An 18,894-nucleotide genomic window follows, 5' to 3' on the forward strand; every position below is an offset into this window, starting at 1 on the left:
GCAACATTCCTTGAGAATGATGACATGCAAATGCTACCAAGGCTAATGAGCGATCACACCGAGATCTAAGTCCCTGGGCCGCTTTGAAGCAGACTTGTGATTGATAATAATGAAGGGGATGACCGTGAGTTGTAGCACCCCCTGTCGCTAAAGCAGAACTTTGCTTTTTGGAAACCTGCTCCATGCAGGGTTGCTACACCTGTACCAACTTTGACGACTCAGAGTTATAAAACTTTGGAATGGTTCAAGCGTTTTATCCCCTTGACTTCCATTATTAAGAACAGCTCGCTGAGCACCTGCAACCGTGTTTGTTACTAATTGACCCTGTGACGTCATTTGTCATTTGGTATGTGGACAAATGTTGGGTCATTTGGGTTTACGGGTCGGTTTTTCACGATTTTTTCAAGGTTTTCCATAACTCTCAAGGTAAATAAAAAACATTCCAGGCGTGCATTATTGGTCATTGAGGCAAAAAGATTCAGCATGTCTAAAAAGGCCCAGATACCAAGTTAGATACTTTTTTTTATACAACGGGGCACGGCCCTATAGGTTTGACCCATGGACCTATGACCGCGAGTTATAGCGCCCCCTGTGGTCACAGTGGTACAACACGTTTTGAAGAATTCCTAACTTCCGGTCTACCTACCGGTATGCCTGTTAATTTGTAATTTCTCAGGTGCTCAGGTTTGGAGTGCTTGGCATTAGCGTTTTTGACCCATTCATGTTAAATAACATTCTAAATATGAATTTTAAAAAAAGTATAGAAATTGTAAAAACCGTAGGAGTAGCGCACTGCACTAATTGATATAAGAGCTGCTGCAATGGGCCTGGTTTTTATACCTGCCACACTTTAGCAGGAGACAATTACCGAAAATGAGGCGGAATAACATCGAAAACATAAGTTGTCGGGCTTTCTTTGAAACCACAGTAATAAGTCATTCATAGAAAATCGAAACTGTGAAAGTGTGAATGTGTGCACTCATCCCCGACTAGTAGACTACTGAAGAGCTGTCTTTACCGGTTTCGTTTTCATCGCTCCCCCTGATAGCTGGACTGACTCGGCCGCTAGGGGGCGCGGACGGCTTCGCATGTAAACAGAGTGACAGGAGCGTGTTGCAGTGGTGCTGGAGGAGAACGCGTACGTCACATTCATAATGGCGGAGGTTGGGTGAAGAGGAAAATGTGTCTGTGAAGCGGTACTGTAAGTGAAGAGCTACATTGCCGGTGAGACGTGCACTGCCCCCATAAAATGGCCCTGAATCCCGGCGTGGAAGGGAGGAAGGACACAGAATGTACCGAAACGGATGGTATCCGCTCGGAGGAGCGCAAAGGCGTGAGGAATCTGCCTTCAAGCGCCACCTCGGCCACAACCAACCAAAATGGCGATCGGATTGTATGCGAAGACAGGGTAAAGCCCGAGCAAGAAGCCCCTGATCGGCGGAGAAGTGGGCAGACAGACGTCCAGAGCTCCCGCAGTTCTCCCTTACCAGGCCCCAGACCCAGAGACGAGCCGCCTCGGAAGAATTTCCAAATCCCGAGGAAGATGAAAGAACGGAAAGGTTGTGAAGCCCCCTCGCTATTTGTACAGGACAGAGCCTGCCCTGTCTAACACTCGGTTGCTGCATGTAGCTAGCTGGCTAGTTTTTAGCTGGCTTCGTTTGTTTGTGTTTGTTTGGAAGAGCAAGCACAGTTAGGTGGAGTTACAGATGCCTTGTTATTGCATTGTTGTTGCATTGCATCTGTGGATCGGCCTACTCTGTGTGCTGATGCTAGCGTTACGTTTCGCCTGGTAGTATGTTGCGAGTAGCCCGGATACTCACTGGTTCTGCTGACCTTACTGTGCCCATACATGTGGACATGGGAATGAGTTATCGTTTGCAATTGGTCACGCATAACGTTACTTTTGAGTATCCGGCGATGTGTTTCGACTATACACACGCGCTTGATCCCGTGTAGGCGTTGACGTGAGTCGAGGGAAGTGAATAAAGTTGCACACCGCACCTAGCACCATGATCCTTATGTGCCTACTTGATCAGACTGCTGGCTCTTGATGTCATTGTGGATGTATCTCAAATCCCACACTGTGTGACAGTGATTTACGTGTATTAGACATGCGCCATACGTTAGCCCATTATCCATGTGACTATATGATATGTCAAGTGTGGTTTGCATACATTACACTGAATGAAAGACTTTGTCCATCTGCGTTCTCTCTGTATGCAAAGTTGGGAGGAAACTCTGCAAGGTACCATCTTCTATTCGGTAAACATTACCATGGCATAGTAGGTCAAGGAAGGTGTGTAGGCCTATGCAAGTTACTCCCGCTGTTAACGGCTCACCACAGTCAGTATCAGAAGTTAACTTAGTCTCCTGATGGTCTCTATGCTTCTGAAATTGAACCTGCTTGAGTCATGAAGAAGGGAATGCTCTCATGGTCCAACTTATTATGCAAAACAATTCGATTTAGATAAGCTATTGAAATGTGTTTTTAAACGCCACCTGTTGCAGTGGGCTCGGGATCTTCAACTAGGAAAACTGATTGACTTTTCTCTTGTATATGGACACACACACAGCAGTAGGTCATGCAAATAATTTTAACCTTGTTCACCACCGGTAACAACTCCGGCCTGCTTCTCTTAGACGTCACCTATCAGACGAGAGCATCGCAGTACTTCTGTACATAGAAAGCAGCTTGAGGTGATCCAGATGCGAAGCCTGAAGACATGCAACTGTGTGCCACTGCAGCGGAAATAATGTTAACAGTGTTCTGTTGTTGAACCAGTAATTTTGATGCCTTTCTTTCATGAGCTTGCTCGAGGCTGTGTCCCATCTGAATGCTAAATCTTGTCAAAGGTTATTTATGGTGATGTCACACTGCTTTGAAGTTTATGACTTGAGTTTTGACTTTCTCCTACAGAGACGCGTGGAGTGTATCTATGTCTGTGTATCTATGGCGTGTATACATGTACAAATGTACATGAATACACGCCACCGCCAGTGTAGTACAGATTGTAACTTCACTCTCTCTCTTTCTTGCGGGCGCAGGTCTGTACCAGTGCCTTCCACCCGACAGCCGGGAGTTTGAGGACCTGGTGAAGACCCTCTCCTCCTTCTACCTGGACTCCTCGTCGCGCGGGACCTTCTCCTACTGCAAGGCCAAGCTCATTCACAATGAGCTCCTGGAGAAGGAGGTAGGCCCCTCCCTCACCGTGGTGGTGGTATGGCAGCAGGAGACGGTTGTTTGAGACTGTATTATCTCATGTGTTTGGAGTGTATATATAGTCCTCTGTATGGCTCTGTGCATACAATGGCTGTTCAAGGGACAGGCGATATCGCCTAAGATAAATAAATATTGACCGGGAGTCATTGCTGTTTTTTCTTCAAATCCTGTTGGTTTTTGATACTTAAGACTAACACAGTGTTGCAGTTTGTCACGGCCCACACTAAACAAAGTTCTATGCTTGCTGTGTGTTATTTCTGTTTGTCAGTTTATCGAAAAGCGGAGAGAGATGAAGCAGGAGGGCCGGACCGAGCAAGAGCTGACAGAGTCCTACTGCTTCCTCTATCCAGACAAATCCAAGGTTCGCCCCGAGTACAACTCTGCACTCACAACTATGAATGAGCCATGTGTCTGACCCGCAGGACTGGGAGGCCCGGGCTGATCAGAGGTTTGACCGTTTGTTTCCCCGTGTGTCCAGCTCCAGTGGATCTGCGAGAAGGGGCTGACAGTGGGCCACTCCAGAATTACAACACTAGGAAACCCAGCCGTAGGTGAGTCGCTGGTCCTCTTGACCTGTAAACAAACAAACTGGACGTGGATGAAGGGAGATGTAGTCCGACTGTGTAATGGCATTTATATTGAAGGGAGAGTAAGTTCCCTCTGCCTACGCCTTCTACACGATAAAAGAAAATGCAGCAGATGTCAACAGATGACTGCACCGTAGTCCCTTCTCCCCAATGATGTGGTTTTGCCATCGCCGTATCTAAGAAGCTATGGTGGTGCACCTGTCCAGCATCACCTTTAATCTTGTGGCACAGATCTTGATGCGGTTAAAATAGATAGCAATAGTATAGGCAAATAAGTTGCTTAGCAACAGCTGACAATGACGGTTCTATTTGACATATACGTAAAGTTTCTGGTCCTTGGCTCATCCCGGGTGCTTTGCATGGACAAGCAAATAAGAGTGTTAATAAAAATGGATTTATGCATAGTGTGGCCTCCCTCCTACTATACTTGATTTGACTATTCAGGCCATCACTCGTAATAGTCTGGAAAATACACATTGAGTGAAGCCTGCTCCTATCCTACTTAAGAGGCCATCGCCACATCTTGTTTAGCAAAAACACCCTCAGCTACAAAGTCATTTGATGATTCAATTCAACTTATTTATTTTGTCATTTCAGGTGTTTATCTCTCCAAATACGCTGACTTGCTTCAAATTAACCCATTTGAAGTGGGTTTCACTGGGGACATGATCGTCTTTAAAGTCATGAGGGTACGTGAGTCTCACTTAATCAGATCCACACTAGAAACATGTGACCACTCCCGTCTGAAAGGTCCTGCGAGCCATTGAACCCAGGAGCGTACTTTCTGTCCCCGCAGGGCCGATTAAAGCACATCTACGAGAACATGCCGAAGAACGCCATGGACCCTACACCAAAGTTTGACTGTCACGTCTCCAAGAACGCCAACAAAGTCACGTCACTACTGTCGTACCGCGCCTTCGAGCACACGCAGGTAAAGAAACGGCGGTCATGTCGACGGCGCGCACCCCGCACATCTCTCAGTGCGATGAATGTTGTGTTGTTCTGCTCTCTTCTTATGAAAATAATGTTTCACGTCTTTCACCGTTGCCTTTCAGCAATACTACTTTGAGTTTGCGTTTGATGAGATCAAAGCGCGACCGAGGCACATCTGTCCATACGCTGTGGTTTCCTTCCAGAACAAAGGCAAGGAGCCCGGGTCGGTGCCCTCTACAGTACACAGGTATGTCTCAAGCGTAGTGTTCTGTTGGCACGTTTGAAACATAATGTTTGTGTACATTTGTTGAGAATGTTGCAGCAGAATTTGTAAAAACTAAAAATCTCTTTTGCCCGCCCTGTTCATTCACCTGGAAGGTTCAACACAACACCCCCCGAAGTCCGTAGAGGTACGTTGCTGCTCCTTCATCTCTATCCACTAAGTAAATGTTTAGCTCCTCCGCTAGCAAGAGCAAGGGCCTCTATGGATAACTATGACAGCATGCCGCTATGTTTAAACATGTGTACTCTGGCTTGGACGGCTCCGCAAACTGTACTAGTTTCAGCGCTCAAATAAAAGAAGCATGCAAATGTTTCTTACAATAGCCTACGCAAGTTTTTGTTGTTGACACAAGTTGACACAAGTTGACACAATATTGCAAAATATTGATAAGTAGTAAAAAATGTTTTACTTTTCACTGTACGCAATACTTAGAATATATTTTTAATCACGTTTTCAAGCAGGGTTTAGCATAATGAAAAAAAAGCCCTGATTTGTTCCAAGGTGTCGTTGAGCTAATTGCTCAGGTGGCGACACAGTTGGGGCTGTGTTCTGTTGGTATCTCTCGTCCGATCTTTGAATTGTGCACACAGGGAAGTGCTACTTGGTGTGGAGCGGGCTGCTGGTAAACAAGGGCCAGGAGCTGTTCCCTGTGTGTCTGCGCTCTTCTGGGCGACCCTACCTGCCTTTCAAACTGTGAGTAACCCCCCCCCCTTAGCATCACAATTACACCTACCAGCAGCTACTGCATCTAATGGCATAGATTCTCTCGCTGTTATTCCTCACAACCCTCGCAACCCTCCTGTTCCTTTTGTAACGTTATGTGCCCCTTCTAACGGGCACTCCCATGTTGTATCTGTGGTGTGTGTTGACTCCTCCCAGGCCTGAGAGGCTGGAGGTGAGTCAGGGCATGCAGCTGGACCAGGTGAAGAGGAAGATTCCCTCGGTGCTCTTCTCGTGGGACTCCTACAATATGTCCCGGGAAGGTAGGTGGATCACTAAGCCCTGTTTTTGGATCTAATTTCTAATGTTGCGAGCAGGACTCCGTTGAGAAAATGAGACGTTGCTTTACTTTATTTCTAACCGAGAAACCTTTGTGTGAAAGTCATGAGGAAAGGGGAAAGGGTTATGCGGCAACTAGATGCAAGCTTCTACCAAACTTTAATCTTTAGAGTCCATTTATCTTATCTAACACGATGACACTCTTGATGGGAAGGTTGTTCACTTCAGATCAATCCATGGTGGTCCGCTCTAATGACATCAGTTCAGATCCCGTCTTCTTACATGCTTTTTAACTGCCCCCTAGTGCTGAAGTTCGGGATGTCCTGCAGCCTGTTTGACGTGGTGGACGGGAAGGGGAAAGCGGCCAGCGGCAGCCTAGCAGGCCTGGTCCACAAGCTGGAAAGAGACAGGATGGTAAGGAAACGCAAGTAAAAGTGCTGTCAGTTGGAGTTAGTGTAACAGTAAAGAAGAACTGTGGTGATCTGTGAACAGGTTTTTCCTGCTTAAAACCTAATGATCCATTGTCTCAAAAAAATCCAGTTTTAAGAGGTAGATCTTTTAATTAGGCTATATTGCCACGGGTGGTTTAATGACTGCTAATAAACTGCTTTGCAAAGCACACTGCTTTGTTGTAGCTTGTGAATGTGTCCTGGAAGACTCCATGAAGGCATAGTGTTGTAGCTCGTTGTGTGAATGGAGATGTTGCGGCTGACTGCTGTTTCCCTGCTCCATCTTTAGGTGCTGGTGAAGCCCTTGCACGACCGGGGCTTCCTTTTCTTGTTATCTTCGGCACAGATGGTCAACAATAAAGGTGTGGAAAAACTCTCTAGCCTAGACGCACTCCTTCCTATTCCGCCCCTTCCCCCAATCCCCAACAGCTGTCTGCTGTGTCTGTGACACAGAGAATTGAGAAAGCTCCGCTCAGTTTTTTTTTTTTTTGCTTTTCCAGAACAACGGGGGCGTTTTGAAAAGAGCCTTCAGGCATTGTTCATATTTCAAGAGTCAAGGATGGTGGTCAAGTATTGTAAGTATTCGTCTGTGCCCATCCACACACCTCTCATTTGCATCAAGCATGGAGGGAGGGCACGGTGAGCGCTTTGCATTGTAAGTGGGTTTTATCATAACACTGTCTCTTTCTCTTTCTCTTTCTCTCTCTCTCAGCGTCCAGGCTATGCGAGCCCGAGGCCCTGTCGGCGGACACGGAGCCCGCAGGCCTGTCTTCCGTGCTGCCGTTCTTCCCGGCGCTCCACTTCTCCCTGTTCAAGCTGCGGCCCCACCCGGGCAAGGACCTGAGCGCGTCGGTGGAGCGCCACTCCAACGAGTACCTGGCCCGCATGGAGAGCGGCACGGGCCGGGCCTTCATCCTCCCCGAGTACAAGCAGAACCTGGACGAGCGCACCAACATCCACCCGGCTCCCCGGACCAAGCCCAACCTGGACGGCCTGCTGCGCAACTACGTGCACAACCCGGCCAACTACGTCCTCCCCCTGCACAGGGCCAAGGACATCGTGGAGAAGTCGCAGACCCCCCTGCCCCCGGCCGAGCCCCCTGCCCCGGCGCCGGCCCCTGCCCCGGTGGAGTACAGCCCCGTGTCGGACTGGGGCGGGTCGGACCGGGGCTCCGACCGCGTGGACAGCAGGCCGGCCGAGGTGCAGTCGCAGGTCAGACCGCCCCCCGAGAGGACGCCGCTGGACAGGCCGCGGCAGGAGAGCAGCCGGAGGCGGGCGTCCGGGGCGGCCCACCCCAACGGGGGTCCGTCCCAGCCGGACCCCCAGGCTCAGGCCCAGAAGCAGCGGATGTCGCAGGACGAGTACGACAAGGAGAAGATGAAGCAGCTGCTGAAGCTGATTCAGCTGCACAAGAAGGCTCTGGTGAAGGAGCCGGCGAAGGGGCAGGGCGAGGGCAAGGAGGACGGGAGCTGGGACCCCCTGGGGCTGAAGAGGAGGCTGGAGGGGGAGGACAGGGGAGGCGTCAACAAACGCCAACGCGCGGACCCCCTGAGCAACGGAGAGTCGAGCAGAGGTGAGGGAGGTGGTCCGCTGGCAGTGTTTACTTACTGGGTTCGCTAATCCTACGAAAGTAGGATTAGATCATTCATATTCCATAAGCTAATTCATTAGCTAATGTTAAAGCTAGACCCGTCGTTTGGGGAAGCCATGCCAGAGTTTGACAGTATCTAACCAAAATGATCCCTCCCCTCCCTTCAGGCCTCCCTCTAACACCACTTCCCCACATGACTAGCTTGCTGACTTCAGCAATACGTCTGTGTAGCCTTGTAGAAGGCTGTTATGCTCTTGCATGTAAAGAGAATTCCAACTAATATGACAAAATGCTTCTAAATAAGTCGCCTACTCTAGCTTTAATGTGTGTGTGTGTGTGTGTGTGTGTGTGTGTGTGTGTGTGTGTGTGTGTGCCAGGGCCCCAGGCAGACGACTCCCTGGAGGAGGCGGGGCAGGGCTACAACCTGATGGCGGTGATGGAGAGCATGGGCATCTACGACACGGACCTGAGGGCCACGCGCACCAACGCCCACGGCTCCTCTGTCACTGAGACCCAGCGCCTGCTGAAGATCCTGCTGGCGACGCTCAACAAGGCCATGTCCCAGGGCGGCGCGGTGGAGCCGGCCAACCACGGCGAGACGTCCAAGCAGGAAGCAGGGGCCCGGAGGGAGCCGGTCCTCCCCGACCCGGACCTGAGGAAGCCCGGCGAGCCGCCCGCCCCCACGACCAACTACGCAGAGGTGAGCGCGCCGTGGTTGTAGTCCAGGGAATCCAGGGGAAGGTATTTTTAGTTCAGGTCATTCAAGTCCGTTAAATGACCACATGGACAAGGTCGTTGGGATTTGGGTTCAGTACAGCATATTAGCGCAGCTATGCTTCAGCCTTGAAGACATACGACGGATATTCACTTAAATCGATGTTTAATCGATGATTGATGACTGATTAAACACAACAACTGACAGACAAAAAAATGGGTGCTTAAGGTATGACTGCGTTGTTATTGTGGGGAGTTGAGAGTACTTATGGCAGTGGGGAAGAAACTGATTATGAAGCAGGATTATTTGATAACTACTCTGATGGCTATTGATGATGATGATGATGATGGTTTCCACTCAGGAGGACATGGACTGTAGCCCCGGGAGCCCCTTGAGCCTGGGCTCCCCAGCGGAGCGGCCCCACACCTCCGACGACCCAGCCTGGAGGGCCCCCACCCATGAAGGTACGCCCACACCCAGCACGACCCACGTGACCCCATGCACTCGGGTCTCGGGTTTCACACACGCGGTCCCTGCTGCACGTTCCCTGCGGGAGCGGTCATAGTAAAACATGTGTGTCTTTTTATCCCTCCACCCCCCCCCCCCCCCCACACCCAGAATACGCTCAGCTGTTCCCCGAGCCCATGGGCCTGGCGGGCAGCCAGCCCCAGCTCAAAGTGCCTCCGGTGGTGGAAGTGAAGAAGGCGGCCCCCGCGGCGGGGCCCCGGCTCGCGGCGGCGGCGGCGGCGGCTCCCCGGCCTGCCGCGGCTCCCCGGCTGGTGGCCGCGACGGCGGTGGTGGAGGAGCCAGTGCACAGGCCCTCCATCAGCCTGGACACCATCCTCAAGCAGGAGGTGCACAGCCTCGCCTCGGACATCCGGAGCCTCATGCGGGGCCAGCACATCGCCTACGCCTCGCAGCTGCCCCCGCGGCTCCCCCCGCGCCATTCCTGGCTGCCCAGCAGCTCCTTCTCAGACTTTGTCGTACCGTACGTCACCCCCGTCCCTGTCCAGGGACACATCAAAGCACTGTGCGAGAAGATGGAGTGGCTGGTGCCGGCGCTCCCGACTCCGCCCCCGCCGACGCCCGCGGCCCAGCCCGAGTCGTCGTCGTCGTCGTCGTCGTCGTCTCCCGGCGTCGCCTCCGTGGCTACTGTTGTCGCGGCGACGGCCCCCGCCTCCATCCCCGCCCCTGCCCCGACACCCACCCTGACCCCCAAAACCAAAGTGGAGCCCCAGACCCCCCTCCCCTGCTCCTCGTCCTCCTCCTCCTCCTCTTCCTCCTCCTCCGGCTCCAAGAGCGCAGCAGCCGGCCACGGCGACAAAGCGGCCGGCTCCAAAGACTCGCCGTCGACCAGGAAACAGGGCGAGGCCTCCGAGGTGACCGGAGACGTCTATTCCCCCTCGCACATCACGGACTCGCCGGGGTCCCAACCCAACCACAACTCTGCCTCAACCACGGCACTCGCCGGGCCGGGCTCCGGCTCGGACCTGCTGGCCAGCAGCCTCATCGGGCAGCTGAAGCCCGAGGTCTTCAGCAGCCTGATGGAGGTCTTCAAGGATGTCACAAAAAACACGGTCAAGTTCTACATCTACGCCGGCGAGGACGCGGACGAGAGCGCCGTCTGCAAGGAGATTAAGGTACCCCTCCGCCGGAATGTGGTTATGTACGGCGCTCAGGGAAAACGAGTCGATCCGCTCTGGGTTAAAGAGCTGCACGACACTTTGAGTGAACGTGCTGGTCGTGAAATTATGCCGTGACCTAGATCCAACAGCGAGGGAGTGCTGGTTGTGCTTTTAATGTGAATAGGTAATGTGTGCTTTATATGAGTTCAGTGACTGTGTAGGGTTTGCATCTCCTATTGGTCGCCCCTCCTGCCGGTGCTAACTAAGGCAAACCAACAGGATTGCAAACAGCCTTCTCCTCCCCATACTTGTTTTAGCATGACCCTCTCCCAGTTGGTACGGTCGCCAGCATTCACTGAATCACAACCAGCGGTCGAAGCCAACAAACCTCAGCTGTTGTAACAGTTCCTCGACTCAAATATTAATCCTGCTTTTACCAATCTTTAGCTTGCTTACTTGTACATGGTACAAGTAAGCAGAGTTATCTTTTGCGGCAGAATGCCTTGGGCATGTTTGTTCCACCACAGTGGTGGCACAACTGCTACTTGTGGGGTTGGTGAGTGGCTGTCATTTTATCCTCCTCTTCACAGGGCAAGCACGCCCTCTGCAGTAACAACAAGTAGCATAAACTCAAGGTTTTACTACACAGTGACTCTGAGGCCAGTAAATCCACCAAGCCTTATGAGGCTCCCATCTCATTACACGGCGGACTGCGTATCTTATTTGTTTAATTTCTTTGCCTGCACCCTTGGGTGGGGTGTAAATCCACTAAGAGAAGCCCATTGACACCATTCAACGCATGCCACTGTAGGGAAAACTTTAATGACTAAGCTGGTTCATTTGATCAACCGCATAATGAAACTGCAGGGTGTAATTTGTAGGTCACTATACTAGTCATTTTCATTATGCTGGGCAATATTTGCTTTGCCGCAAAGCAGCCTCCTACTACACCGGTGCAAATTGACTCTGGGTCTTATGGGTAGTGTAGTATTTATGGACTCAGTGACGAAGGCTTCTCCTTGCTCTGTTTGAATATGATCTGGATCATTGCACAGATGGTCTCTTGACTTGTCGTTGAGAAGTTGCTTGCGCTGTGGATTCTCGGCCAAACAGGAATCCCACTGTAAATACCAGCCTGGTCCAAGACCTCTTTCACACTGTAATATATTATGTACTGTCAGAGCAGACTCCATTATATATTGCCTATTACAGATCTTTTACATATATATTTTTATTATAATTGTAATATTATAAGCCTGTGCTGTTGGGGGCCCCTTAGCAGTGAAGGCCCAACTCTTTGAGTCTGTCTTTCTGTCTTTGTTTATAGAGGAGGTTGATTAATAGCCTATAATTCCTACAGTGTCAGTGCTTTATTATTATTTATTGAGAGATTGCTCTGTTGCACTCAAATTGTCTGAGAACACAGATTTATAAGAATATATTTCACAGACCTTCTTGGGTAACATGTCCTTGTCAACGCTCAGATTGGCCAATGTGCAGGACTAGCTCAGTGCTTTAACTTTGACTCATCCAAACAGCAAACATGTATTTTCTCTCTCTCTTTCTTACCAAGGAGTACTTGATAAGTCTGGGCAACCGGGAATGCAGCCCCCAGACCTTCCTCGAAAACAGCAGCTGCTTGGATAAACTACTCATCATCATCATGAATGAGGACATCGCGGCACACGTGCATAAGGTACCCCCCCCATTTGCCTTCCTTGTCGGCCCCCCTGGTGTGGCTAGTTATATTGATTTTTTTTTTTTTTCACAATTAAATATAATCTGGATTCAGTACATGGGGGTGCTAATTTCCGGATCTACTCCGGAAGAAAGGCAGAAAGGCACTGTGGCAAATTGGGATGAAAGCCAAGTGTGTAAACAATGATGTAGTATTTATATTAGAAAAAGTTATTTCAACTGATAGCAAGTACCTAAAAATTAAATAACCGATTTTTGGAAGTTGTGAATCGAATCAGAATCATAGAAGATAGAAATTCAAATTTTTGCTTGATTCGACGGACGATGCCATGATTTGAGCTAAACGAAACACACTCCTTAACCTTGTCACAAATATGATGACATTAAGGATCTTTCATGTCCAGACTATATTTCTTCTCGAGTTTCATAAAGTGAACTCGAAAAGAAACATTACCTTTTATGTCGGTGCATCGTCCCTGGGAGGAGGGATCCCTAATAACATGTTCCTTCTCAAGGTGTCTTCCTTTATAGTCACGTTTCTTGCCCTTTGAGTGGCTAGGTGCATAGGTTTGAGTTAAGGTCTTAAAGTGTCTCCTCAGAAGCCCTTTGAGACTGTAACTGTAATGAAGGACTATACAAATAGAAGGTACTTGACTACAAGCCATGCTGTGGGCCCTGCAGATCCCGGCCCTGGTCTCGCTGAAGAAGCTGTCGGCGGTGAGCTTCGCCGGCGTGGACACCCTGGACGACGTGAAGAACCACACCTACAACGAGCTCTTCGTCTCCGGGGGCTTCATCGTGTCGGACGAGTTCGTCCTCAACCCGGACCTGATCTCCCAGGGTAAGCTGGGGTTTTCGTGGCTAGGCGACAGAGCTAAACCCTGGCAGATTATGACTGGGAATCAACAATACAGAGTCAACGGTGACCAGGAGGTGGAGTAGAGAGGGCACAAGAGAGGACCCCCGCCCCCCCCCAGTGAACTGTGGAATTTAAACCACTGCAGGGAAGAAAAGAGACAGGCCCACAAGGACATTCCCTCAGGAGAGGGAACGTCATGGCCACACCCCTGCAAGATGGCCAGGGGGGTGGAAATAACGGAGGAAAACGCAGAGGTAGAGACAGACCCCACCAGGTAGAGTCAGACCCCACCAGGCTCAGGTCCCAGGTAGAGTCAGACCCCACCAGGCTCAGTCAGCAAGGCGAAGCACTCAACCACCGAGCCAGATGCACCCGAGGGAACAGAACCAGAATAGAGGTCATGTAAATGTGAACCAGGCCGCAAGGCCCACCTGACTAACAGGGAAGGTGAGCCCCAGGGCCAGCCCAGGCAATATGCAGGTCGTACTCGACAGCAGAGTGGCAGGCACTGTCGAGAGAGCGGTCACAAAGAATAGCAGAGGAGAGGGGCAAAAGATTGAACGAACCCGGGGGAGTAGACTAAGTGGTCAGAAGTGCGTAACACATTGATGGTGAAAAGAGGATGTCAATCATAAATCTTAGAACGACTGTTGGCCTAGATCATAAATGAATGATGATTGTGTGTGCAGAATGTTTCTGTTTAATGGATAGGATATAAACTCTGGATAAAGAGCAAAGGGAGGTTGCTCAGCTGACCTGATCGGACTAGGAAGTCTTTGTAGATTGCTTTTTAGGCTTATTTTAAGAAGAAATGAATAGGACAGTAGTCTTGTTAGGAATACCAAATCTGCAACAACTTTGCAAACCTTTATGAACACATATTTGTTTATATAGAATTTTGACTTGAATTTGTTAATCCTTTGCAATCGTGCCCTAGTTGGGCCCAGGGCCCGACCAGGTAGAGGAAGTTACTTGACCCTACTATTGACGAACTGTGAAAGTGGTGCATTGTGAATTCATTGTCTATAACACTTGGGAATCAGAGCAGATACACATTTTGTCACCTGAAATATTAGTGGACTGATAGTAATCTATACTGTCTATGTTGTCTCTTTCTCTTCCAGAACGGTTACAGGCACTGCTCAAGTTCCTAGAGGACCAGAGTACCCCCGAACAGCCCTGGCAGTGGAAGGTGCACTGCAAGTCCCAGAAGAAACTCAAAGAGATGGGGAGGTGTGTGTGTGTGTGTGTGTGTGTGTGTGTGTGTGTGTGTGTGTGTGTGTGTGTGTGTGTGTGTGTGTGTGTGTGTGTGTGTGTGTGTGTGTGTGTGTGTGTGTGTGTGTGTGTGTGTGTGTGTGTGTGTGTGTGTGTGTGTAAGCCATGTCCAAAATAGTATTGGCATTCGTGGTAGTGATCCCAAAGGAAGAGGCGGATATAAATGCTCTGATTGAGCATGTGCATGTAGGGTCGTGTTACTGAAAGGCCACCGCCCCCCTGCTGCAGGTTGAACACCAACGCCATGGCCCTGCTCAACCTGCTGACGGCCTATCAGAAGAAGCACCTGGTGGAGTTCCTACCTTATCACGAGTGTGACGCCCAATCACGTCAGGCGCCAGACTTGGACTGCCTGATCAAGCTGCAGGCACAGCACACCCAGCAACGGCACTTAATCTTCCTCACAGGTACCCTAATCATCCCCAAAAACCCTCTGTTAATGGAGAGACCTTTGTTTTGTGCACGCATCTGCATTAACCTCTTGGTGTGTTTGTCCTTTCTACAGAGAGACCGTTTGAGATGTTCCTTCAGTACTCCAGAAATGGAATAGTGATCGCGAGCATCGATGACATCATGAACGGTTTCCACAGCCTGATTGGCTCAATCAATCAGAACGATTTACCAACACCGCCCTCTACTGGTGGGTTGTGCGAAGAGAAACTCAATACACTAAACACTATTCTGTTTTCACTATTCAGTATTCAGTATTTATTATTTCCGGTTGGATGCCCTTATTAATAATGGATGAAGGGTGTGGCGGGACTTCCTTATGTAACCGACTCAATTCCTGGAACCCGCCCACCTTATCACCATAACACTTTTAGTCTTTGCCGATTGGTCCCGTTGAAGCACAGCTAACCTATTTGTCTGCTGTCTGCTCCCTCTCCCGTGTGTGTTCCCTTGCCTCTCCACACTGTGCCCCCCCCCCCTGCTCTCCCAGTAGTGAATGATGAGTGTGTGGAGGAGGACATGTCTCTAGACTCTGACGACGGCGAGGGCCCGGTCATATCGGACTCGTCCGAGCCCGGCAAGGAGCCCCCTGCGGCGGGGCCCCCGCCCCCCCCGCTGCCGGACTCCGAGGAGTTCCGCCCGCCGCTCCCAGAGCAGCACGGCGGCTCCTCCGAGGGCGGGCACAACCTGTCCGACTACTGCCGCCTCAAGACGGCCATCTCCCAGTTCAAAGTGGCCAACCCGCAGGCCTCTGAGGTGGCGGGCAGCCTCTCCCCCGGGGGCTTCACCGTCAACCCCCACCAGAGCTTCCTCTGTCCCCAGGCCTCGTGGGCCGGCTACACGGGCTCCTCTGGCTACAACGCCTCCCCCGCCTACTCCGGCTCCCCGTGCAGCAACGCCACCGCCACCGCCGCCGCCACTCCTACCCCCAACCCCCAGGAGCTGGACTACCGGCCCCCGGGAGCCGGAGTAGGCGGCAACGTCCCGGCGTCGCCCCAGACGCTGCTCACCAACATGGCCTCGCTGCCCCTGGAGGTCAAGCCCCCGCCGCCGCCCCACCTCATGCTGCTGGGCCACACGTACGGCTCCGACGTCGGCGTGGCCTTCAACAACCACGCTCCGCCCGGCGGCCCCCCTCCCCTGCCCTACGGCGACAGCACAGGGGCCTCCGGGGCCCCCCCGGGCCTCGGGTTCGCCGGGATGCCCAACGCCGGCGGCGGCGGCGCCCCTCCTCCGCAGGGAGACCGGACGCTCAGTGGCCCCGCCGAGGCCATGTGGGGGGCGGCGGCGGCGGCGGCGCTGGCGGGGGACGGCAGCTGCGGGGCCGGTGGGGGCCAGCCGACGGGGGCCCACCCGGGCCCAGGCGTGCACAACAGCGGGCTCGCCAAGGGCGGGGAGTGGACCGAAACGGGCAACGGCCCCCCCGGGAGCCAGGGGGGCAGGACACCGCTGAACTGTGCAGACGGCCCGGGAGCCGCCGTGGGTGTTCCCACCGCGGCCACCAGGGGGAGCCCGCTGGTCAGGCCCAAGATGCCCGCACACGGGGGCTACGGGAGCATGGGTGCCATGCCAGGACACATCGATCACGGGGCCATGCGAGGCAACATGGGGCCCGGTTCATTAGGGGGCTTCCGGGGGAGGGGGGCCCCACCCGGAGGGCCGTGGCCCATGCCAGGCCGCGGCCACGAGCCCAGGGGCGGGATGGGAGGGGGACCCTGCTCCTGGGGCTATCCACCGGGGCGAGGCCGAGGTCAGGAATACTATAAGGACTACACATACACACACAACTAACGCCCCTTAAGACAGACAATCACAAGAGCGTAAGAGGGGAGCCCCGACGCCATGCTCCAGAGACTATTAGAACGTGGCTGAATGTACATATTCACTTGTCATAAACCGTTTGAAACTCAAAACTTAGAATTCTTTTTCTACGTTAATAAAATTGATGCAGGCAGCGCCGAGTGTCCTACTGTCGTGTATACTATACGTATGCTCTTTCCATGGTTGCTGTTTGAGACCCTGTCCAAACCACTATATTTATATTTGCCATGACATGTAATGGCCTTCCAGATTCTTGGATTTGTCACGTACTTTCTGTTAGTCTCAATTTTGAAGCAGTTTGTGAACAAGGGCGAAAGGCTATTTTTTTAAAGGAAATTAAATGTGAATAACAATTCACCTTCTTGCTGTTTTTTTTACATCCTTAGTTGTTTAAAAAAAAGTATATTAAAATAAATCCCTTCAAATTATGTGTGTGATGGATTTGATGACCGTGTCAAGCAATCCATTAAAAATCTAAACCGCTGCTCTATCAACTGTCCTCAATGTTCACAAGTACACCTCACATTGAATGTGCTTTATAGATTAAAACAGGTTTTGTGTTTTCTTTGTGGAGGGAATCAAAGAAGAGAACAGCATCAGTTACACACTTCAGAGAAGCACAAAATCCTTGAATCACAATTCTTAGCGGGTAATAACGGACGCAGACATACATTCCTTTATTCCATGACATCGCTTTCAGGGAATGTATCCAGTAGTGCTTGTTATTTATTTAGTAAGAACTTAATGACTTGACGTTGATACTTTAAGCCATATAAAAACTAATTTCCATTCACCCAATAATTTCAGTTCATTTTTGTGCTCTCGTTTTTATTGCATACTTTCCCGTTAGGGACATGTTCACTTTTCATAAATAGTGTATCGTACTTTGTCATGATAAAAAAAGTTACTTTATTGACTGATTGCCCACATTCATTTATTTTGGAAATGCATCCCAAAAACTATTTGAGGAGGGGACGGGGACCCCTTCCCCTAGGGTGGTGCATCCTATAGGAAAAACCTGCATATGTGTAGAAAAAGGGGGCGGGACGTGGAGGAAGAGATTTGCATACTCTGAAATTGGTTCTAATCGTCTGCACCAAACGTTCTGGAGTCTGGAGTCGCTGCAGTGATTTGCACTTTAAATTAAATAAGTGAATCCTGGGGTTTCATTCCTCTACTGCTGTGGCCCCCGGCTGTCCGGCTCTGCTCGTAAATAATGGACCACCCGTGTTTCACAGTAGTCCTTCTGCCTCCGGGCAGTGGACCCGAAAATTGAACTTGGTCGAACATTATCCAAACTTTTCGAAGTCTCCCAGTTGTCCAATCCATCGGTGTAGAAACGAGGATCGAAAGGTACTCTGAATATATGTGCAAACTGAACGTGGGTCCACGTTTTACATGCATCAATTCAAACGGTGAGGATGAACAAACTGGGATTGTTAGAACATTATGGAGACTGAGGAGGAGACAATTATATTTGCAATAGAACATGGAATTCTTAATCTCTTAACGTTACCTTAGATGTTGCATCAAGCAGACAAGCAGTAGAATTCAACCAAATGTGTGTCAGAACAGAACAAACTATTATACCTACTCTTGCTAGTTAAATTGCTACCACTAATTAAGTATGTATTGCCTCTTGTCTTGAATGTTTCTTACGTTGTAATGTATTTTTCATTTTTTAGTAGGACTGCAACTTACGACGAGCATAATCAAAATGATAAAGATGTACACTAGAGGGCACCATCTCATGGACAATTTCTGTGGATTCTTCCCTGTGAAAAGAATGCAGAAAATGGTAAAAAAAAGTCTTCGGTATGGAACTATAGAGTCAATATATCCTCACCATGTGACTGTTTGCTAAAATAAGAATCCATTTACGGCACAGTATTTGTTTTTATATTTTATAATTGATTATTCTGATTATGATTATTGTGTATTTTTACTTTCTATATATTTGGTTTTCTGGACAATTAAGACAGGGTAGACCTCACATTCCATCCAATGGAATACGTCCACTGTACCTCCAATGTCAATAAGTCAGAACCAAGAACAATCCAATCAAATCTCTCCTTTGTTCTGTCCCGGCCTACTTCTGTGTGGTACCCCACCGACCTCAAAATGTCCACTAGACCTCACACAGAACAGCCATTTATTACCATGACCCATACTGACACTGCGTTCTCCTCCACGGACACAGAGGGAACTGGAACAACACCCAGGACAAACATGCCATACTCTGGGGGGGGGGATAATCCCAGGACTCTTCCTCTGGAACAGACACAGTCTCCCTGGGGGACAGACAGGGTGAGGCATCTGCATCCCCAGAGCAACTCCTGCTGCCGGAGCTCCCGATGTGAGCAAGAACAGGAGCGCTGATGGAAAAGCT

At 50.4% G+C, this 18,894-nt stretch overlaps 1 protein-coding gene across 2 annotated transcripts; it reads left to right on the forward strand.

Moving 5' to 3' along the window:
* Positions 1–1,169: 1,169 nt before the first annotated feature.
* Positions 1,170–16,983, forward strand: tasorb (transcription activation suppressor b). 2 transcript variants are annotated; one of them, XM_084480089.1, is made up of 23 exons: positions 1,170–1,559; positions 3,046–3,191; positions 3,489–3,581; positions 3,699–3,771; positions 4,405–4,496; positions 4,604–4,738; positions 4,863–4,987; positions 5,119–5,150; positions 5,614–5,716; positions 5,903–6,006; positions 6,327–6,436; positions 6,761–6,833; positions 6,972–7,046; positions 7,184–8,044; positions 8,440–8,762; positions 9,139–9,241; positions 9,396–10,417; positions 11,976–12,098; positions 12,782–12,941; positions 14,084–14,192; positions 14,463–14,641; positions 14,740–14,874; positions 15,175–16,983. In XM_084480089.1, the coding sequence occupies exons 1-23, from the start codon at positions 1,250–1,252 to the stop codon at positions 16,473–16,475; spliced, it is 5,787 nt and encodes a 1,928-aa protein (XP_084336215.1). In that variant the 5' UTR covers positions 1,170–1,249; the 3' UTR covers positions 16,476–16,983. The 2 variants fall into 2 exon arrangements, with proteins under 2 accessions (XP_084336215.1, XP_084336216.1); XM_084480090.1 differs by having other exon boundaries at positions 15,178–16,983.
* Positions 16,984–18,894: the final 1,911 nt, after the last annotated feature.

Source organism: Micromesistius poutassou (genome assembly GCF_964030765.1).
Source record: "Micromesistius poutassou genome assembly, chromosome: 15".
Lineage (NCBI taxonomy): Eukaryota > Metazoa > Chordata > Actinopteri > Gadiformes > Gadidae > Micromesistius > Micromesistius poutassou.